Raw genomic sequence first — 23,156 nt, 5'->3', positions numbered from 1 at the left:
CATTACTTTGATAGATCATATGAAGATTCATCACATAGGGATGAGTTCAGAAGAGGCAGAACAAAGAATTGTTTCTTCAGAAATCCTGATATAAATAAGCAAATTCTTAGCTCAAGGAAGGGAAGCTGAGGGGACAACGAAACTCTGTATGGCTCAACCTTTCTGGTAATTGGTGTGGAACCCACATGGTGTAGTATCAGTTACTGTGACAACCAATAATAGGAAAAGAGGTTAGGAGCTAATGAGAAAGAGTAAAAAGGACCAGAAAAATTGGAAGTCTATGCTGACTCTCAAAGACTCATGAGGAAAGAAGCCGGTCAGAGAAACTGGGATGAGAAAAGTATAAAGTGGAAGAGTTTCTGAAAGATGATGAACAGAGATGGAAGAAACAGAGGCTGAGGGTTGGAGTGATTGATGGCCAGGCAGGGCAGCTAAACCAGGAGCTGATCATGCTTTTACTTAAATTCCAAATCCCCAGATTAGGAGAATGGCTCATTGCCCAGGGATATAAAAATTGCCTAGAAAAAAATCAATGGCTTTGCACATTTCGGCTCTGTGAAAATATTTACTCCTACATGTGGAAGTACAGGTTTAGAAAAGGAGGAGTTGAAGAGAGCAAGAGGCTGGCCTCCTGTTCCTCATGTCACATAATCAAGTCACATGCTCCCAGCAAACAGTGGGATAAGAATGAGCTATCTTATCAGGTCACAAGGCTGTACAGGGGTCCTCCGCATTAGTGCTTGTGGATCCGGTTCACATCCCTACTCTACAAGTTCCTGTAGGTGCAAGTTACTCAACCTGTCTTCACCTGTGAAGGAAGGGTATGCATTAATAGCACCCAGCTGGCTGTGGTGAGGGGCATTTTGACCTTTGTATTAGAAATGGGAGCTAAGGGAAAAATCTCAGGGTCACGACTCCTCCCCACTGCTGCCTCCAGGGGGTGGCTCTCACCACCCTCTTTCAGAAACCTCTCCTTCGTGGCACCCTCTCTTCATTGCTCCATACCGAGCGCACCGCCCTGGACCTCTTCCTCACATTCACTATGTCACTCCAGCAAACACCCCATTGGCCTCCCCACCCCAAGGCCTTTAACTCCCAACTCTCTGGCCCAGTGTTTTCTTCAGTGCAGGCTGTGGCCCATTAATGCATCATGAAATCAAAATAGAGTGGAACATTACAAAGCAAAATAGAGTAGAACAGAGTAGAAAAGTAGCAGCACATCATATTAGGTAAGGGTGTTTTTTAATGAAAATTTGTTTCAGACGGATATGTCTGTACTGCTCTGGACGCTCGGTTCCTTGACCCACTCTGCTCCGAGGACCTTCTTTCACTTGTTCTCGCTTTAGTGATCACTTCTGCAACCATACCTTGGACCTGGTCACTACTGAGAATGCACCCATCTCCAAAATTCATTATTTCCATCGTATAATCACTACCCTTCCTGTTCTGCCATCTCTCTCATCTCCTTACTTTCACCCTCACTTCCCTTGGTCATTGGCCATTCAAAAGAGCCTACCTTGACCGTCTCTGAGCACTGACACAGCCGTGGGCTCCCTCCCCCCTGCTGCTGGGAAGCTGAGTGCTGTAGGGGAAGCTCTCTTACTATGTTGGTTGGGGCCATTTCACATTTATAATTTTCAGCCCTCAACGTCGCTTCAAACTTCTTTTACTTGCCCCCCGTTCATTTCCTTTAGCAACCTCCACAGAGACTATGCCTACTTTTCCCCACGATGCCCTGTCCCCTTCTTTGATCTGCCCTCTACCCTCCCAGTATCTGGGGTACTTGAATGAAATTATCAAGTTTTAGCACTTGCTAGAATGAAGGGCTCAGATTTCAGAACCGCAATGAGGTCCCTTGCTATAGCAACTAGAGGTAGGAGACAGACTGCAGACATGCCAAGTACAGTGCTGTGCACAGGGAAGTAATTGTTACAGGGCTGTCAACACGTCAGAATGGTCTGGACTGGCCAGAGGAAGAGGGCACCGTGGTGATACTGAAACAAAAGGACAATACTTGGGTAAGTACTATTATTAGTTCCATTTTTACATATGAGGAGACTGAGGCACAGAGAGCTTAAGTAACTTGCCCAAGGTCACACAGCTGGTAAATGGTAGAGCCAGGATTTGAACCCAACAACCTGGTTCCAGGGCCCATGAACTTAACTACTATATGACACTGCATCTACTGATTTTTAAATACAAATTTATTGGTAAATGACTGAAAAGTCAGCACCATACTGTCCATCATCTGCCTCTCAAGGCTGGGATGCTTATAATAAATAAGAGATCAATCAGTAACACATATCAAAGAAATTTTCAGATGAAAAACACTATATGTATAATCTGCCTTGTATTACTACCTATCCCTTATTAGTGGATATGAAACTGACATAGGTGCATATCTTCTCCTGGTTGCTCTGGGGATGCCAATCATGGCTAAGAGTAAGTCAATGTAGTCCAGTGAACACAGTGGCAAACGTAGGCACCCAAACACAGCTAAAAAACACTGCTGTATTTCAGCTTCTACATCTGAAAAATGGATGGCTGGAGTAGGCAATGTCTCAGGTCCCTTCTAACGCTAAGATTTTGTGTTTCCATCTTTGGACAAACAGGAAAAACCTGATTTTAAACCCATCTGGATTATACTTGAAATTCCACTGATGTGAGTGCTTGGAGTCAAGGAGGGGAGCCTGTGTGAGGACTGGAGCAATCAACGTCACATAGTCTCTGTGCTCTTTAGAAATTAGGAGCAGCATTTTCACATCTGAAGAATCTCTATGCCAACTATGTCAAATGCCTTCAGATTTGCAAACTGTCACCTGGAGGGGACAGGAGGTAGTGGATGATTCTAACCTCATAGTGTCCTTGACTATTAAAAAGAAGGCACTGATTAGCAACTGTCTCAGCCGGGATTTGGATCTGCTACATATAGAAGGGATTAGCCCATCAGTGCTAATCCTGGCTCAGAGGATCACCAGCTCATTCTCTCTGTGTGGCTAGGTGGCAGCTTCTGTCCTCCCGGCTGCTGCCCTGTTCCAGAGAGACATTTAGTGCTCAGGCAAGACCCACATTTTAAAATGTAAAGAAATAAGCGTGGCACAGCGACTGTCAGTGGAGACGGATCACCCCATGGGGTCGCAGGCGCATCTGCAGGAGCATTTTTATTGAACTGACAAAGGAGGTAAGAGGCCTCTGACCTTCGGCCACTTTAGAATAAGAATTGCTCAACCTGCCCCTGGTAAAGCCTCCTAGGAATGCTAGAGAATACAGTCCAGAGAAGATTACCTCCAAAATGTATGCATAATATGTTGAGAGGGGAAAAAAATAAACACAGACATTGGTGACATGTTCTACTCCTTCTGTCCAAGCTTATCCCCAAAGGCTGAGAGTCTGGAGGCTGCCTGGAGGCTTCTCCTGGTTTATTTAGCGTCTCTCTACCTCTTTCCTCCCTTCACACATGGGCTTTGCACTTTTGCACGCTGGCTCCTTTGCCTCAGAGCCAGCCCATACAGTCATTTACGAAAGCGGGCGATCTCTCTTTCTGCCTCTGTCCATAGCCCTTTATGAATCTTATGTACAGTAGGTGCTCAATACATGTTTGATCAGTTGATCCCGTGTACACGTGTATATGGCAGTGGTAACTCCGCAGGAACGCTCCACTCACTGGCCTGCCGTGTGCCTTGCAAAGGATCACATTTTACCCTCAGGGGTCCTATGTCTGTCACAGGCCCCATTTTTCAAAGGGGAGAAACTGAAGAGCAAAGAGGGTAACTTGCTCCAGCTCACAAGTTCATTGGGGCCACAGGGGCTCCTCTTCCCCATCTGGTCTGACAGGCGTTAACAGAGAAGAGTGTTTTCTCTCCCGAAGGGGCAGGGCGTGGGGCCGCTCCGCAGGTGACAGCGTACAACCAGAGCGCTTGCTTTGGGAGGGGACAAAATGGGACATCTTTTTGCCATCATTTATCCCAGAGATGGTCCTCCCAAATACACTGCTCTAGGAAGTTTACATGTGAGACATCTCCTACCCTCCGACGCGCAGCTTGTCCCCGACCGCAGCCGAGTCAAACCGCCTGCGAGCCGAGGCCCCGCCCCACGCCGCGCCCCCGACTGAAGCCTGGAGGAAGCGGGGCAGGGAGGGGGTGCAGGGCCTGTCCCCGTGCAGGACTAGCCCATCCGCAGGGCTTTCTCCGGACGGCAGAGACGCGGGCCACCGTATAATCCCGGCCGCCCTCGCCCGCCCCAGCTTCGCCCCTTCCTCCTCTTGCCCACCCCCGCCCCCGACGTGCCCATCTGGTCCCTCTGGGCCGGGGGACACTCACCCTGCCACTCGAGAAGCCGCTCGGGGGTGAGTGCCACCGCCGCGCCCTCGGCGGAGCCCGCCGGCACCGCCAGCAGCAGCGGCAGCAGCGGTGGCAGCAGCGACAGCAGCGACATCGCTAACCACTGGACTCGCCGGACACTGCGCCCGGCCCTGCGGTGGGGGAGGCGGGACCGCAGCCTCCTCCGCGCTCCACCCCTCCCCCAGGCCTCGCCACCCCTGCGTCCCGGAGATCCACTCCGTCACCGTCACCCCTGTCGCCACAGTGTGCGGGCACTCGGGGTTATGGGCTGGAAGGCGGAAAAGTCTAGGAGATTTTCCCCGCCCTACCCACTCCGGCTTGGAGCAGGAGGAGGAAGAGGGGGTGGACCATCTGCCCATCCCAGAAATTCCTGCCTTTGGGGTGGGGAGAGAGGAGGGGTGAGGCTGCCCCGTGCACGCTCCTCCTGCTTCCAGCCTTCTCTCTCCTTCTTGCGGAGGCCAAATAGGAGGTGGGGGTGAGCGAGTTGAGAATTTCTGGGACGGGAAGTCTGACATCTGGGTTTGCAAGCCACCCGGATTATGGTAAACACTGCGGGTTTGGCAGCAGGCAGCTTAGAGTAAACCGAGCTGCTCCGTGGACCCAGGCGCGCTGGGAGCGCTCTGGACCTCCTCTCCCCTCGAATGTGGAGCCCGGAGATCCCTGGGGGTGCACCGGGGTCTCTACCCTCCTCACTCCAGAGTACGCTGAAGGTTCTTCCATTGTTGAGCTCCTTTCCCATTTAAAAACTACCTCCCCCTTCCATCTCCTTGGATCCTCCTAACCCAGCAAAATAGCTGGGTTATCCCGTGTTACAGCTGTTACTGCCTTGTCCCGCTTTATACCTAGAAAACCGGTCCAGAAAGGCAAAGTGATTTGCTCTAAGAAGAGGTTACTCCCTAACTTGGCAAAAGTTCCTCCCTAAACTAGGAAAACCCTGACTAGAATGTAGTCTTTCTAAGGGTAGTCTTTCAAATAACTAGCGGAACACTAGAAACATTCAATATTTAGGAGAACAGGCTAATGTAAGATCTTTCCTAAATAGTCATTAAACAAAACATTGCTTATGACGCTAGTCATGAAAACGTAAGAGGAGGGAAGAAAGCAAAAGGGAGCTTTAAAAAAATAAAAGGAAGGCGATGGGGTCTTGGAGAACCTTGCCTTTCTCAGCTGCCTGTTGGCCAAGACCAAACCGATATTTTTGAGTAATACTGTCAGCTTTAGACTGAATTGTGTCCCACCAGCTCCCCAGGCATATGTGGAAGTCCTAACCCCCCAAATGTAGTTGTATTTGGATATAGGAATTTTAGGAGTTAATCAAGTTTAAATGTGGTCTTAAATGTGGGGTCCTAGATAAGGTCGGCTTTATAAGAAGAGGAAGAGAGAGATCTCTCCATCCAGGCACTAGGGAAAGGCCATGTGAGGACGCAGAAAGAAGGTAGCCATCTGCAAGGCAGGTAGAGTGACCTCATCAAAAACCAAAACCTTCAGGAACTTGATCTTGGACTTTCCAGCCTCCAAAACTGTGAGAAATACATTTCTGTTGTTTAAACCACCCTGTCTCTGATATTTTGTTGAGTCGGCCCAAACAGACTAATAAAATTGTCTTAGCCTGGTTCTCCAGAAAGCAGAGCCTGGGTTGAGATCTCTGGCAGAGAGTGGGATTGAAGATCAGAGTGAAATAAGGAAGCAAGGACAGCTACTGCCTTGGCCACTGTTGTAGCAACATGCACTCAGTCCTGCAGGAACCTCGGAAGGTCTCAGAACTGTCTGTCCTGGGGAGAAGAGGAAAGGGGGAAACATTTATCCTTAGGCTGACCGTCTCTGCTGGTGAAGGTGGTCCTAGGGTTATTAACTCCTCTGCGCACTTCTATAGCAGTGGTAAGCTCCAAGCTTGGTCCCATGCCTTGGCCACTGGAAAGCCCTGCGGCAGGCAGCAACAGGTGCATGGCGTGGCCAGAGGTGAGGTGCTGTCACGTTGCCCCAGAGGGAACCTGTGCAGAGCTGGCCGCTGCAGAGGTGGCTGGAGTAAGAGGTGTGGCTGAGAGAATGTGAAAAGTTCCAAAGTGTGCCCTGAGTCAATAGCATATTATTACATATAGAAGTCAGCATCCCTGCCTGAAACATGCAGAAAAAGGATGCTTTCAGCATATGAGACTATATAGACCTCAGTCATGAAGTATTTATAAATCTCTCCTGTGACTCAGCACTACATCATGTGTTATGGGAATTACCCCAAAGTATAGATGGTTCAGCCCTGTCTGAGTGGGCTGGCATCTATTGAGGCAGCTGAGTGCTATCAAAGTGGCATAATTAAGTAGGAGAGTGCAGCCTTGATATTAATCTTTGGTGAGGTGCAGTGCAGTGAACGTAAAACTGGGAGAGGCCAGGAGGGGCTAGAGTGATTGCGCAGGGCTAGATGCGTTCAGATGGGGTGAAGGGTATTTAGGAGCAAGAGGCTGTTCTAGGATGGGAAGAAGTCGTGAGAGAAAATACAAAGTCTGGAGTGGGAAACACTTGCACGGGAGGGAGTGAGTAGGCGGGCCTGGCTGAAGCAAAGGCTGGCTACTGGGCAGCCTGGAAAGCGAGGTCGGTCACTGGGACACTGGACTACCTCCCACTGGCTGTGGGGTCCTGGTGAGACATCCACCTGCTACGGGCTTCAGTTGTATCCTCTCTCTAATGGGGAGAAAAAGCCTTCCCTGACCCAGAGCAGATAATATTCCAAAGTAGCAGAGCTATGAATATGAGCAGGATAAAGAGGAGAGACCAGCCATATTTCATCTTCAAAGCAATTAGCGTAATGAAGAATGGTGATGACAGCTTCCTGGCCTACTGACACCAAATTTCCTATTCAATGATTAGAAGATTCCAATAAGGGCTCGTTTTCATCTCTTCCTGAAGTATTGTGGCTTTGAGGTGGAAATCTGTGGCAAAAACTTTTACACCTTCAAGAAAATGATCCTTCCCCATACCCGGGTCTTGCGTCTGTTTCAGATTCGGGAGGTAGGGTAGTGTGATGGTGAAAGTAGGTGCTTTGCTACTTACCAGCCAGTTACTTAGTCTCCTTAGCCTCAGTTTCCTTCCATGTAAGATGCAGATGGAACGATTTGCTGCTGTATTTAATGAGATAATGTTGCGCGGTGCTTGGGACAGAGTCTGGCATATTTTCAATGTCCTTCCATGGGAGCTGTGAGAGTAGGGGGAGGAAGCGGGGCAGCAAGGAGCAAAGGGGAGCTCAGGAGCGAGCTCTGCAGGGCTCTGTCCTGCTGAAACGATGTCTCCTGCCCTTTGCGGCCTGCAACACCTGCACCTGCAAGCCTTGTACATCTTCCATCATTTTGAATTAGAATTCTTTATTTATAGCTCTCACCTGAATGTAGGTTCCTTGAGGAACCCACTACATTTTCCTTCTCTTTGATTCTCCAGGGCAGCACAGTTCCTGGCACTTAGTAAATTCTCCAAAAGTCTCTGCTGAGTGAGTGAATGAAGGAGGGAAGGAAGGAAGGAGGTGGACAGGAATGTAGTGTATGGAGTCATTTGTAACTCGAGAAAAATATTAGAAACCTGAATGATGTTGAATGAAAATGGTGAAGAAGATTCAGGGATTTAAAACTTACTTAATGTGTGGGTTATGGTGAGGGTCAAGATTAACAAATGTATTTAGATCACTGTAGAATCAGAGTCTCCGCAAGAAAGGGTGAGACCCTGATTTATAGTGATTTATAGTGAAACACTATTTACAAAGTTATGGGCAGAGTGAAGGGAACCAAAACAGGAAGGGAAAGACCTAGGTTCTAGCCAGTGCTGGAAGCTGTCATGACTGTATCAGGGCCTGAAGGAACCTGGCAGGGAACAGTTATAGGGGCCTCGTGAGAGCTGCACCTCTGCGACAGGGGCCATCTGGCAGGACAGGAGAAGAGCAATTGTTACCAAACTGGAGCCTGTCAGGGAGGAAGTTGAGAAAATGAAGAGCCTGTCCCTTCTTCTCCTGCCCTCTGATCTCTTCCAATTGGCTGACCCAGCCGGGAGTCAGTGGTCCAGGAGTCCCCAGAAGTCAGCTTTCCACAACACAGTGCAGGGTGGAGAACTATGGACGGTGAGTCTGGAGAGACAGACAGTGACTATGAACGTGAGCATCTTCTGCCCATCTCAGTACTGGTGTGGAGGATGCAACAGAGAGCAGGGTGTGATGAGTCCTTGACCGTGCTCACAGAGTTCTGAGTCTGGGGGAGAAACAAATAGGTAAACAAGCAATTACAATAACAAACTAATGTAATAACAATTACAATGCATGTCATGATATGAGAATGTGTCTGAAACTTGACAAGTACTTAGAAGGGCCACTCATCAAAGCTTGAGGCTCAGAGAAAGTGATGCCAAGAAAAAGTGGCATCCAAATTGGCACCTTGAATAGCTAGCTAACTTCAAAAGATATGAAAGGAATCAAGAGAATGAAAGGAAAAGCCACCAACTGGGACAAAATATTTGCAAATCATATACCTGATAAAGAACGTGTATCTGGAATATATAAGGAACTCTCCAACTCAATAATAAGAAAAAAAAACCCCAAATATCAAATGGGCAAAAGATTTGAGTAGATACTTTACCAAAGAAGATGTACAGATGGCAAATAAATACATGAAATGATTTCCAAGACCATTAGACATTAGGGAAATACAAATTTAAACCACAGTGATATACTTCTACACATCTATTAGAATGGTTAAAATTAGAAAGACTGACCACACTAAGTGCCAGCAAGGATGTGGAGAAATTGGAACTCTTACCCACTGCTGATAGGAATGTAAAATGGTGCAAACACTTTGGAAAATTGTTTGACAGTCTTTTCAAAAGTTAAAAAAAAACACATATAACTACTTCGTTTCCTAGAACAACTGTGACAAAACACCATAAACTGAGTGGCTTAAAACAACAGGAATTAGTTCTCTCACAGTTTTGTAGGCCAGAAGTCCAAAATCAAAGTGTCGGCAGGATCGGTTCCATCTTGAGGGTCTGAGGGACAGTCTGTTCCATGCCTCTCAACCAGCTTCTGGTGGTTGCTGGCAATCTTTAGCATCACTTGGCTTGTAGTACATCATCATATGGATTTCTTCCCTTTATATCTCTCTTATAAAAACATCAGTATTGCATTTAGGGACCACTCTGATCCAGTATGACCTGATTGTAACTAATTACATCTGACTATACCCTGTTTCCAAATAAAGTCACATTCTGAGGTTCCATGTGGACATGGTTTTGGGGGGACACTATTCAATCCGGTACGACAACCATAGGATTCAGCTGTTCCACCCTTAAGTGTTTACTCAAGAAAAATGAAAACACATGTCCATATAAAGTTTGTACATGAGTGTTCATAGCAGCTTTATTTGTAATAGCCCAAAAGTGGACACAACTCAGATACCCATCAACGGATGATTAGATAAATAGATTTAGGTATATCCATGCAATGGAATCCTACTCAGCAATAAAAAGGAATGAACAGCTGATGCATGTAAAAACATGGCTGCATCTTGAAATAATTATGCTGAGTGAAAGAGCTAGGCAAAAAAGAGTACATACTTTATGATTCAATTTCCATAAAACTCTGGAAATTGTAAACTAAAATGTGACAAAAAGCAGGTGAGTGGTTGCCTGGGAATGGAAATGGGGGGCTGATGGGAGAGGAGAGACTTAGCTGAGCAGAAAAATGTTCCAGAACAGAGGGAATAGAGGCAAGAGTGGACATGAGGTGTTTGAGAAGTTCTTTTAGCAGGGAGATTGGGTATTGAGGTGGGAGGTTCTAGGAACATTAGGGCTAAATAGGAAAGCTGAGATTAGGTCTTAAATCATGTTAAAAAACCTTTATGCTAGAGGCAGCAGGGAGCCATTAGGGGGTTTCATTGTGACCAGATTTATGTGTTACATTTTAGAAAAAACATTCCTGCCATAGTATGGAGAATGGACTGGGGGGTGAGCAATTCGTAAGGGTTAAGAGGCTGCGGCAGGATCCTGGATAAAGAGATGGCTCTTGTCTGGACTAGAAAGGAGACAGTAGAAGACTGGGGAAAGTGAACACACCTTGCGAGATGTATAACAGGAAGGATCAACAAGACTTAGGGTTTGAGCGGGTGTATTGGGGAGAGAGAGAGAGTTATCAAGAATGATGTCCCATTTCTGGCATGGCAACCTAGTGGCTTCATCCTCTGAGAAACAAGTTTGGGGAAGGAGTAGGGTTTCAGTCTGGGATATGTTGAGAGGCTGGTGAATATGTCTAGGGGGCAGTTCCATATATGGGTATTAAAGTCAGAAAGCATAGATTTGGAAGTTATCTGTTGTTGATAATTGAAACCATGGGAGTAGATGTGATTGTTGTACGTCAAGAGAAGAGAGGAGAGGCCTGAAAAGAATCATAGGGAACAACATTTGGGGATAGCTAGAGAAACAGACTGAGAAGGAGTTAGGTGTCTGGAAGCTGGGGAAGAGTGTTTCAAGGAGAGAATCATTGACAGCTCCGTATTCTCTGGAGAGGTCAGTGGATTTAAGGGCAGAAATGTGCACTGGATTTGGGGACAAGGAGGGAAATTATGACCTTGGGGAGAGTGCTCCTAATGGTTGGAGGAGAAGGCACATCAGTGGTTTGGGGATGAATAGGAGCAAAGACAGCAACGGTAGATGACTCTTCCCAGTAGCTGGTGGCTGTAGGGAGCAGGAGATGTAGCTGTACAGGCTGTGCGTATATGGTTGGGGATGAGGGTGAACCCGTTGCTGTTATTTCTGTTACTTGGTTATTTTTTAGATGAGAGACTTGAGCACATCTAAATGCTGATGGGAAGGATCCAGCAGACAGGGGGAATTCAAAGATACTTACTGTTGGAAAATTCAGAGTGAGGTCCCTGAGAAGTAAGAAGTTTCCAGAGCAAAAAGTGAAAGGATTCACTTTAGAAAGGAAGGTGATGCCTCCCGTTACAGCAGGAATATAGGAAATAATGGTTGTAGACACAGGCAAATCTGTAAACTGAAGGTAGAGTTGAGAGTTCTCTCCTCTGCTAAGTTCTAGTTTCCCTGTGAAGTAGCAGGGGCGTTCATCTGCCGAGGATGAGTGGAGAGCTGGAGTTGGGGAGAGGAGGTGAGATTGGCTCTGACGTCCTCAGAGAGAGCTGCTGGGGAAATGTGGCCAGAAATCTGGGCATAACCAGGGGCCCAGATGTGGTCAGGGACTACGATTTTAGAGTGGATGTTTTTTTCTTAATGATGCTCAGTAACCCAGGTACCTGCAGGGAGAAGGTGGACACTGGGCTTCATCCAGATCGATGTCACCCCATCAGGATATTACCTACAGGGAGTTGAAGATGTTGGCAGGAGAGAAGTTGATGATGATGATGGGATCTCACAGGATGTGGCTCCATGATCACAGGTGGGCAAGCAGAGGCAGACAGAGGGGGCTCTGGGGCCATACCGCCAGTCTCAGACCCTGGGATTGTCATCTGCTAGTTGTGTGACTAGGGCAGGTTTTACCTCCAGGTGCCTTAGTTGCCCCATCTGCAAACTTGGAACAATAATAGTGCCATTTCATTGGTCTGTTATGGAGATTAAAAGAGTAAATAACTGGAAGCTGCTTAGAACAGTGACTGGCAGAGTAAACACTCAGCAAAGGTAGTTTTTATTATTGTTATTACTTACATAAAAAAAATATCTGGAGGGCAAACAAAGAATGAGGATTGATTTGGTCTCTTGCTGGGTAGAGAGAAAAGCCGTATGATAGACCTTGTTTCTTCCGAGGAGCTGCCATTTCTGGAGTGCTTGCTGTATCCACAGCGTGGTGGTGAAGAGGGAAGTCTGCCTGGGTGGGGGTCTGCTCTGTGACCTACACCAAATCACTGTGCCTCGCCCAGCCTCTCTTTCCTCTCTGTAAAAAGGGAGCACTACGAGTGCCCACCCCATAACATAATACATGCAAAACACCCAAAACCTGGCAAGTAGTGAGTGCTCCTGAGATGTAACTACGATTATTAGATAATACCCACAACGGTTACACTGTGAAGTAGGTATTATTACAGTCATTATATACTGATGAGGACACGGAGAGCTTAAATGACTTATTGTTAAAGCCCTACCCTGAACTACTCATTAACTTCACATAATAAGCTATCCCATTAAGAGGAAACTGTACTGTAGATAAAAGAGAACATTGGTTTACATAAGACATGAGTTTTCCAACCTATTTAATATGTATTTTCAACAGCTCTCCCCCAGCCATTTATTAAACACTTCTGGATGTGTTCAAAATATTGTTTTACGTTGTGATTTAGCAGTACTGTGGTATTTTAACTAATAACACCCACAGTGACTGGAGTACTAAGGGGTAAAAACAAGTAAAAATTCATTGGGCTAAGGGCCAATTTCCATAATGAGTTAATGAACTAGTTTTTCACCTTAGTCTAGGCAGCAATTTATATCAATTTAATTCAATTAACGGCTTTCCCAGTGTGTGGTATTTAGCCCGAAAGTTCCACTCACTTGGAAGTTTTAGCTGAGCCTCTGTCTTGACTGGGTCTTCATAGGGTATCTTAAGTCTCCCCTGTCAGCACACAGCCTAATTTCTGCATACTCATGCTCTCCTTCTGCCTCTCACACGTAACCTCGTAGCGGATGTGCAGAGGTAGCAGGCAAAGGGGCACCGTCTGTAGAGGAAAGAGGAGACCCCTCCGGAGAGCATGTCACCAGCAACACACGTTTTCTGAAACCCAGCCGGCCCAGTGGTGCTCAGCCCTCACTGTGGTCAGAGTCCCCCGGAGAACTTGTGAAAAGCACCAATACGGAGGCCCCTACCCCCAGTGATTCCGATTCAAGGGGTCGGGGGTGGGACCCAGGCAGCAGTACTTTTTTTTTAAGCTCCCAAAGTGATTGTAACGGTGCAGCTGGGGTGGGGAACGTCTCCTTTCTCCCATGAAAGGGCATTGGATTCTGAATAGATGAGGGCAGGAGATAATGTCTGGCACTTGAAAAAAAAGTGAAACTGACAAGAAACCTCTCAGTTCAGGGAGAGGGGTGAGTTTTAGATGTAAAGTTTCCGCTTGGCTGTGTTGTAATCACACAGGGAGGGAGAAGCAAGGTGTGGGCACCCACAGCAGACCGGGAGACCTGGCCTGGCTGCCATGGGGTATGGGACTGCCTGACTCTAGGGGCCCCATTTGGAAACTTGTGCTACCAAAGAGCCTTCTCCAGCCGTGCATCTCTGGTTGTCACCCTGCAGGCTAGAACTTTCCAGAACTTAATGGGAAAGCCTGGTGATGGATCAATATTTATTTTACCATTTATTAATCATTTTCTATTCCATTTAATATTCAGATATAGATATAGATATAGATATCCTAGGATATAGGATATAGATATCCTATTCCATTTAATATTCAGAAAAGTGTGTAAGGTAGTTTTTGTAATCACCAATGCGCCTTTTAAATAAAAACAATAACAAAATAGAGGGGTGGCTGCACCTTTTGATTTCATCTAAAGGATTCCCTGAGAAATCGAAGCAGAGTCTGTGGGTGTGTTCACATGTTGAAGGATTAGGTAAAGGGAGGAGGAGGAGAAAGAGAGAGCAGGGTAGAGGTGATGGGTTAAAAATTCTTCTTCCATTATTTCTCAGCTGTGTTCCTTTGGTCAAATTACATAATCTTGCTGAGTTTCCTCACTGTATAAATAAAAAAAACCTACCATAAAAATTTCCAGCAGACGAAAGAGAAAAGAAGTTGGCTTCCGGCTCAAGACACCGATTTCGCTACATTGCACCCAACACACCAGAGAATTTCTGGGAAGTTGGTTTTCCTTCCACTCAGACTTGTATGGAAAGAGGTTACATTAAAGAAGGTCTTGATCCTTGTCCTCGTCCAAAAAGACGGCAGCCTTACAATGCAATATTTTCTCCAAAAGGCAAAGAGCAGAAGATATAACTGTTGAAGCAAAAACAGGAGAGATGACAATATTCTTTTTATTTATAGTTAAAGTTGGTATTAAACATTGATTTTTTTTGATCTTCTGAGAACTGATTTATGAATCATTTTTCTATTGAAAATGTTTTGAAATGGCATTTACCCATCACACAGACGACTATTTAAAAATGGGTAAGTTTATGTCGTATTTTCTTGCTTTTGCACCTTTAAAATAATGTGCTTTTATTTTGCACTCTAAGTTAAAAGTTGTTTATTACTTTATTTGGTAATACCTAATTACAATTTTGAAAAAAAAAGAAAACCTACAATAAAAACCTACCATTCAGGGTTGCTGTAAAATGAGAAATAACGTGAGTCGAATGCCACGCACCAGCAGGGCCACCCAGATACTCTGGGACCCACAGCCATTCTGCAGGAGGGAAAATGATCCCAGTGGATCAGGGGCAGAGAGTCTATGGTGTGTTCCTACTTGTCTTATCATGTGTGCTTGGAGGGTTGGAGACTTGTCAAGTTTTATTTCTAAGACAATTCAAAATGTTAAAGCTCAGTGTGGAAGAAAAAATAGACATGAGCTAGTCATGGGGCTATGAAAAGGAACTAGACAAAGTCTTCACCTGCCCTTCTTAGGTTAAACCAGTTAAGTATTAAAGTCCAGTGTAGCTTTCTGAGAAGAAGGTCTGCAAAGCTAAGTGAATAGAGCACTGAGAAGGTGGCAAACCTGTTTTATATTGCTCGGCTTCTAGAATCTTCCAAGACATGCTGCTTAGCTTTTCCATACCTTAACAATTTTTCTAAGTTAAAACAGGAGTCATAGTGTTGTCAAATGTATGGATTTTGTAAAAGGGGAAGATATGATTGGCTAAATGACCAGGAATTTGTGAATATAACTTAATTTTTCCTGTATTAAATCAACATATAGTTTTGTTCCTGCATAGTGGCTTTATTACTAGAAAAAAAGTAATTTATTAATATAAGGCCAGAAACCTCAGCCTTTTAAACTAAGATTGATGGGCTAAATAACATTTTTAATATATTCCTAGTGAATCCAGTGAATTAGAAAATTATAGGAGACCTTTAGTGAGATGAAATTGACAAACAATAAACTACATAAATGTAAAATGTACAATTTAAGAATTTTTGACATATCTTTACACCCATGAAGCCGTTACCATAATCAAGAGAGTGAACATATCCATCATCCTTACTAATTCCACTGTGTTGCTTGGTAAGCCCTCTCTTCTATTCCTCCCCATCCCAGACCCCAGTCAACTATAGATCTGCTTTCTGTCAATATAGATTAGCTTGAAATTTCCGGAATTTCATATAAATGAAATCATATAGTATATGCTTTTTTGGGGGTCTGGTTTCTTCACTCAATATAATTATTTGCAAATATAGCCATATTGTTGCATGCATTAAAATTTCAATTATTTTTTATTGCTGAGTCATATTCCATTGTATGGATATACCACAATCTGTTTATCCATTTACCTATTGATAGATATTTGGGTGGTTTCTAGTATTGTGCTATTATAAATAAAGTTGCAAAGAACATTCATGTATAAATCCTCACGTGGACACATCCTTTCATTTTTCTTGAGTAAATACCTACAAGAAGAATAACTGGATAACAGAGTAGTTATGTATTTAACTTTTTAAGAAACTACCAAATTGTTTTCCAAAGTGCTTGTACCATTTTACCTTCCCACCAGTAGTATGTGAGTTCCAGTTCCTCCATATCCTCCTCACTGTTATGGGTTGAATTCTGTCCTTCCAAAAGATGTTAAAGTGCTAATCCTCAGTACTTGTGACCTTATTTGGAAATGAGGTTTTTACAGGTGATCAAGTTAAGATGAGGTCATCGTGACATTTGGACACAGAGACAGGCATGCATACAGGGAAAATACCATGTGAAGATGAAGGCAGAGATTACAGTGATACATCTATAAGCTAAGGAATGCCAAAGAATGCCAGAAAACCACCAGAAGCTAGGAAAGGGGCATGGAACAGATCTTTCCTTCACAGCCCTCAGAAGGGACCAACCTTCTGACACTTTGACTTTGGACTTCTAGCCTCCAGAACTGTGAGACAATAAATCTTGTTGTTTAAGCCACCTAATTTGTAGTACTTTGTTATGGGAGCCCTTGGAATTCAATATTCTTGTCAACACTTGGTATGGTCAGTCTTTTAAATTTTATCCATTCTAATAGGAGTAGAGTGATATTTCATTGTGGCTTAAATTTGCATTTCTCATACAGCATGGTGCTGTATGTAGTTAATAAGTTTATGTATTGTTATGTATTGAAATTTGCTAAGAGTAGATCTTAAGTGTCTGCACCAAAAAAAAAAAAAAAAAAAGAGGTAACTATGTGAGGTGATGGATATGATAATTAACTTTATCATGGCAATCATTTCACAATGTATACATATATTGTATAATTTAAATGGATACAGTTTTATTTGTCAATTATACCTCAATTAAAAATAAATAAATTTGCATTTCTCTAATGACTAATGATGTTGGAAATCTTTTCATGTACTTATGTGATAATCATATACCTTCTTTGGTGGAGTATCTGCTCAAATATTTTGCTCATTTTTTATTTGATTGTTTTCTTATTACTGAGGTTTGAGAGTTTTTAATATGTTGTGGATATGAGTTCTTCATCAGATATATAATTTGCAAATATTTTTCCCAGACTGTAGCTTATTTGTTCATTCTCTTACTCTTGTCTTCTGAAGCACAGAAATTTTAGATTCTGATAAAGTTCACTTTATCAATTTATTCTATTATGGATCATGCTTTTGAAATCTAGTTATCTTTGCCTAATCCAAGGTCATGATGATGTTCTGTGCTTTCTTCTAAATGCTTTATATTTTAAGACTTTACTTTTAGATCTCTCGTCCATTTTGAGTTAATATTTGTTACTGTGAGTTTCATTTGTTTACATGTGAATAAGCCCATTTAATTTTAAATATTGTGAGATTCAATTTGCTAACATTTTGTTTAGAATTTTTTCCATCTATGTTCGTGAAGGATATTGGTCTTTAGTTCTCTTTTCTTGTAATGTTTTATCTGGCTTTGGCATCAGATTAATGCTGGCCTCAAAGAATGCTTTGGGAAGTATTCCCTTCTCTTCAACTTTGTGGAAGAGTTTGGGTAGAATTGGTAGGTATTTTTTCTTCCTTAAGCATTTGGTAGCATTCATCTGTGATGCTATCTGGGCCTGATGTTTTCTTTGTGAGAAGGTTTTTATTATAATTTCAATTTCTTCTGCAGATATAAGGCAATTCGGGTTACCTATATTTTTTTCTTGAACAAACTTTGGTAGTTCTTGTCTTTCAAGGAATTTTTCCATTTTATATAAGCTTTCAAATTTATAGGCATAAAGTTGTTCATAATAGTCCCTTATTTATTCATTTAATATCTGTAGAATCTATAGTGATGTCACCAGTCTCATTCCTGATATTGGTAACTTGTGTTCTCTCTCTTTCTTTCCTTCATCAGTCTGGCTAAAGATTTACCAATTTTATTTACCTTAAAGAAGCTTTTGGTGTATTGATTTCCTCTATTGTTTTCCTGTTTTCTATTTCATTGGTTTTCAGTTTGATCTTTATTATTTCCTTTCTTCTGCTTACTTGTGCTTTATTTTTTTCTTCTTTTTCAGTTTCTTAAAGTAGAAGCCTGAGGTCATTGATTTGAGACCTTTCTTGTTTTCTAATATAAGCATTTATTGCTATAAATTCCCTCTAATTACTGCTTTGGTGGCATGTTATGTATTCTGGTATATTGTACTTTCATTCAGTTCAAAACCTTTCTAACTTTCATTTTGAGTTCTTCTTTGACCATGGGTTACTTAGAAGTGTGTTATTTACTTTCCAAATATTTGAGGATTGTCCAGATATCTTTTTGCTATTAATTACTAATGAAATTCCTTGGTTGAAGAAAACACTTTATGACTTAAGTCCTTTTAAATTTATTGAGATTCATTTTATGGCCTGGAGGAGTATGGTCTATTATGCTAAATATTTTTTTGTGTGAAAATTATAGTACCTTGTTTATTTATATCATACCTGTTGTAAGCATCTGTAATTATTTTTTAAAATTAATTTTTATTGGAGTATAGTTTCTGCTGTACAGCACAGTGAATCAGTTACACACATACATATATCCACTCTTTCTTAGATTTTTTTCCCATACAGGCCATTACAGAGTATTGAGTAGAGTTCCCTGTGCTATATAGTAAGTTCTTATTAGTTATCTATTTTATATATAGTAGTGTGTCTATGTCAATCCCAATCTCCCAATTTATCCCTCCCCCTCCCCACCTTTCCCCCTTGGTAGCCATAAGTTTGTTTTCTACATCTGTGACTCTACTTCTGTTTTGTAAATAAGATCATTTGTACCATTTCTTTTAGATTCCACGTATAAGTGACATCATATTATATTTGTCTTTCTCTGTCTTAACTTCACTCAGTGTGACAGTCTCTAGGTCCATCCATGTCACTGCAATTATGCTAAATATTTCATGTGTGCTTAAAAAGATCATGTCTTCTTCTGTTTTTGGGTAGAGTGTTCTAGAAATGTTAATTAAGTAAGCTGGGACAATTGTAGGGCTGTGTGGTCAGGCGACCCAAGATGGCTGTTCTCTTGCTTTCCTTACATCCCCTGCTGGAGCAGTCCCTGCCTTACCTACACCCTATTCATCTGACTGACCTTCCCTTTTAATCATAGAGCCTAATCAGTAAATGCCTACATACTTGCCCCCGGCACCAGCTAGTGGTTGTTCTAATCTTTAGGTCAGAACTCTCTCCAATATGATAGTTTGTCAAAAGGTCATTGAGAGGCGTGCTCCTCTGCTCGTTTCTCTGGTAACCGATGAGCCAACCTGACGTCAACTTCCGTTATAACTGGTAACCTCCCTCTCCCCCGGTAGCAAAGACTGCTGCCTTGTCTTGCCCACCATCTGACTCACTGGGTAGGGTGTTGCTCCAGGACCTTGCTTCAGACATGTAAGATTCCCTCCATCCATTAAACCACTGATGTCTCTGTCACTGACTCCGGGCTCTTTCTTCAGTCTTGAGGCTGGGCAAATAGAGCGCTTGTAAGCCTGCGGGATACAGCCCAACAGGGACTCACCTTGTTTGTTTCCTATATCTCAGGGATAACTGCCCTTTAATGCCTGATGTCCATTGTCTTGAAAACCATTGTTTCATGTATTTTATTTGTTTGTTTTTGTTTATACACGTGGCAAGGTAAATCTGGTTGGTCCCCGTTACTCTGTCTTTTTTTGAAAGCAGAAATGTCTTTTTTTTTTAGGGATATTTTTTCTCACATCTGCATTTGACCTTTAGATGAGGGGAAGCAGGAGACAGGAAGAAAACACTAGCATAAGGAACTCTAGAAATCTGTAAAATAACATTTTTTTTCAATGGCTTATGACTCTGCTTGGTTTTTTCCCAAGGAGTATGTGTGGTGTGTGTGTGTGATTAGTACATACAGTAATGCATTTCACACTTAACTAGAATGAGTAGACTTCAGAACCAATGAGTAAACAAAAAACAAACCAACCAATCAAATCTGTGCAGCCAAGTTAGATGTAAAATCTTAGAAGCATGTTACTGAAGTGTCTGGGCTAAAAAGTCTGTGTTTTTAAGGGTACGAATGAACTTATTTACAAAACAGAAGTAGAGTCATAGATGTGGAAGATAGGCTTATGGTTACCAGGGGATAAGGTGGGGGAGGGATAAATTGGGAGATTGGAATTGACATATACACACTACTATATATAAAATAGATAACTAATAAGAACCTGCTGTATAGCACAGGGAACTCTACTCAATACTCTGTAATGGTCTATATGAATTTAAAAAAAAAAAGAGTTGATATAGGTATATGTATAACTGATTCACTTTGCCGTATACCTGAGGCTAACACAACACTGTAAGTCAACTATACTCCAATAAAAATTTTTTAAAAGTCTGTGTTTCATTTAAGAAGAACACTTCAGACACATAGTCTTATGAATGATTCTAACATTGGGATATCAGGTTTCCATCCAATTTCACAGAAATGGTATTTGAAGGACAAGGGGCTGCAGTAGGCATTCACCCTGGGAAGCCTGATGAGGGGTCCCTGCACTCCAGCAGCCATCCCGTTCCAGACCAGGGCATCCTTGTTTCCGAAGCATCCGGTCCATCTTAGGCAGTGCAGGAAAAACACTGACCAGGTCTTCCCTTCACCTTTCTTTTCCTAGGCTCCATGAAGACCATTTGCCTTCCATTAGCACTGTCTTTCCTCAGACCATAGAGTAGAAAGTACCATCAACTGTCTTGTATCTTTCTTATAGAAATCACATTCCAGCCCTTTTCTAGTTCTCTTATTTCTATTTATGGATAGCCACATTTTCCTGAGTCACTTATTCCAAGATGGTCTCTTGGGTTATTTCTGCAAGGGGTTAATCATCTCCATTTGTGCTGATTTTCACTAGTGTCATTTCCAGAGTAATTTAACTTCCAGTTCTGGGGACAGCACACTCGCCCTCTGTGGGCTGGATAAAGGGATGCTGTGCTTAAACCGAATTACCCAGGCAGCGCGACAGTACTTTCTATACCATTCCACTCCCTCCAGTGTGATGAAATACTCTGCCTTCCGGTTTTTTTCTCTTGTCCTTTGCCTTTAATTGTGTTCCCTGAGGGGGTTGTGTGACTCACCTATGTGAGCTACAGAAAATCTGCATCTCTTTTCACTACATCTTTTATGTTTTGACTGTGCTCTCTATTCAGACAAATTCCAGTTTATTAGTAAGAGCAATTATTTTCAAGAAAGGTTAAGCCCAAATCTGAACTGGTCCTGGCTTGTTAGCTTGAGTGTCTTAAAAAATGAAATCTGAAACCTGTTACTTGTGTTCGTTATTTATCATAAATAGTTGTGGCCTTGTTACTTCCATCAGAATTCTTAATTTTGCCTATAGGTCCTCACGACCTACATCATTCCTCTACTCTCTGTCTCCCACCCCCCAATTTTCCCTACTGCCTTCCTGTTTCTCAGAAAAGCCTGCGATTTGTTTTCTGGGCTGCCCCTCGTGGGGGACTGGCTAGGGAAAGGACTAAGTGAGAAACATTATTCTGAAATTATTTTTAGAGCTGAGCAATGACCTCTACGGGTGTACAAATGTCAATTTGAGAAATGTTGCCCGAAATTGTTTTTCCTTTGTCTACCTCCATAGCAGATATGTCTGTCCTTTGAGTCCCAAACCCTTCCAAGTGTCAGCACCCAGTGGGTTCTGAATAAAGTCTTTTTAACATTGAGACCCGAATTTCGCTGGTGGTATTTTTCCTCATGGTACCTAGAAGACTTAAGGGACCTCTTCTGAGGTTCATGTTCACCTCTAGCATCTGGGGATCCCCAGGGGGCACGTCCCATGCCCCATGGCAACTTGGTGGTGCTCCTTCCGGCAGCTGCCTACATGGCACCACACCCAGGCCTGGAACATCACTCCAGCTCCACTGCCTGAGCTGAATATGTGCCTCCAGGCCCCGCTGAGGCTCCCGTCACCCAGTGTGATCCCTCCTGCTTCTCACCTCCAGGCTCTGCTCCACAAGCAGCCCCGGCAGGGCCTGTTCCATGATGGCCACTCACCTCTGCACCACAGCTGCATGCTCTGCCTTCCCAGCCAACAGAGACCATCTGTCTTCCTTTTGCCATTTGGAGGCAGCTCCTCTCTACTCTGTTCCTGTCTTCAAAGGGGCCTCACAATAGGCCTCAGGGTTTAGCAGGTCAGACTTCAGTTTACACAGAATTCTTTTAAGGGCTGGTTTAAGAAGCTGTCATCCCCATATACTCAGAACCAGCATTCTCCTCTTACAGTTTGACCCTTGTTCTGAGTTATCTAGCTCATGGTATCAGAGACTTTTCTATGTTATTCTTTTTCACGTACTTCATGGTTTTTCCGAAATTTGTCTTCTGTTTTACCTCTTCCCTTTATATATCCCCACTTCTCCAATTATACCTAGACTCCAACCTTGGATACTCTGCTCTTTTTGACAGAAGGGATTATTGGAGGCACTCCGTTAATAAACACGGCTATCATTTCCTGCATATTTATTGAGTGTATATGTCAAGTACTTTAATATATTGTTTCATTTAATTCTCACAACAACCCTAGGAAATAGGTGAGAATACATGCAGTAGTGACAAACAGAAGCAGGATGAGGACAGGAGTGTCTGTCAGATTGTTACCTCTTCCCTGTGAACTTCTCAGTATGTGAAGTTAGACGCATTAAATATTCACACCCTGTTACTACCTACATCTACGTCTAGGATATTAAAAGGTAACTTTGTGTGCCAAGAAAGTTGCTTTGCAGCTGCAGCATAAAAATTACTATGTATCCTTTCCTGTGTCCATCTGGAACTGAAGTCATTTTCAGGTTTTTTAATTCATCATAGAGTTTTATTAAAGCATGGGCTGGTTATCTCTTAAAATGAATATTAGATCTGAATAAACCAAATAATGACTGAACATGACCAAGAAAGCCTCAGAAGAAAAACAGTGTATATTTTTCTTGCCTTTATGACAAATTCATCTCTTTTATTATTCCCAGTGTTTTTAATCTTCTTTTATTTATATTTTTCTTCTCCAATTCCATCTTCTTGGTAAAAGTGTTTCCAAAATCTGACACACTTCTTGAAATCAATGAAATAGACATTTAATATACCAAAACTATGCAAGATACATTTAATAGCTAGTCTGCTTAATTTAAATGTTCATTTTCCCACTGCAGTGTTTATAAAACTAATAGTATTTTGTAGAGAATATAGTAGAATATAGTCATTTATTACAGGAGATGAATAAACAAATAAAAG

General features: G+C 42.9%; 1 protein-coding gene and 1 long non-coding RNA gene across 2 annotated transcripts in view; one reads left to right on the top strand and one right to left on the bottom strand.

Moving 5' to 3' along the window:
- PLA2R1 (phospholipase A2 receptor 1) overlaps positions 1-4,870 on the bottom strand; it is a 130,677-nt gene extending 125,807 nt beyond the window's left edge. The window contains 3 exon segments of the mRNA XM_082395228.1: positions 4,320-4,475; positions 4,478-4,592; positions 4,595-4,870. Of these exon segments, the coding sequence (XP_082251354.1) occupies positions 4,320-4,475; positions 4,478-4,592; positions 4,595-4,855 (532 nt within the window). The 5' untranslated portion in view covers positions 4,856-4,870.
- Positions 4,737-23,156, top strand: part of LOC309630293 — a 30,885-nt gene continuing 12,465 nt past the window's right edge. Inside the window, exon 1 of the long non-coding RNA XR_014245578.1 lies at positions 4,737-4,815. This is a non-coding gene — a long non-coding RNA (uncharacterized lncRNA). The remainder of the gene's footprint in view (positions 4,816-23,156) is intronic.

Source organism: Balaenoptera borealis, assembly GCF_965194805.1.
Source record: "Balaenoptera borealis genome assembly, chromosome: 6".
NCBI classification, from domain to species: Eukaryota; Metazoa; Chordata; class Mammalia; order Artiodactyla; family Balaenopteridae; genus Balaenoptera; species Balaenoptera borealis.
This window is presented reverse-complemented; position numbering and strand designations above follow the sequence as displayed.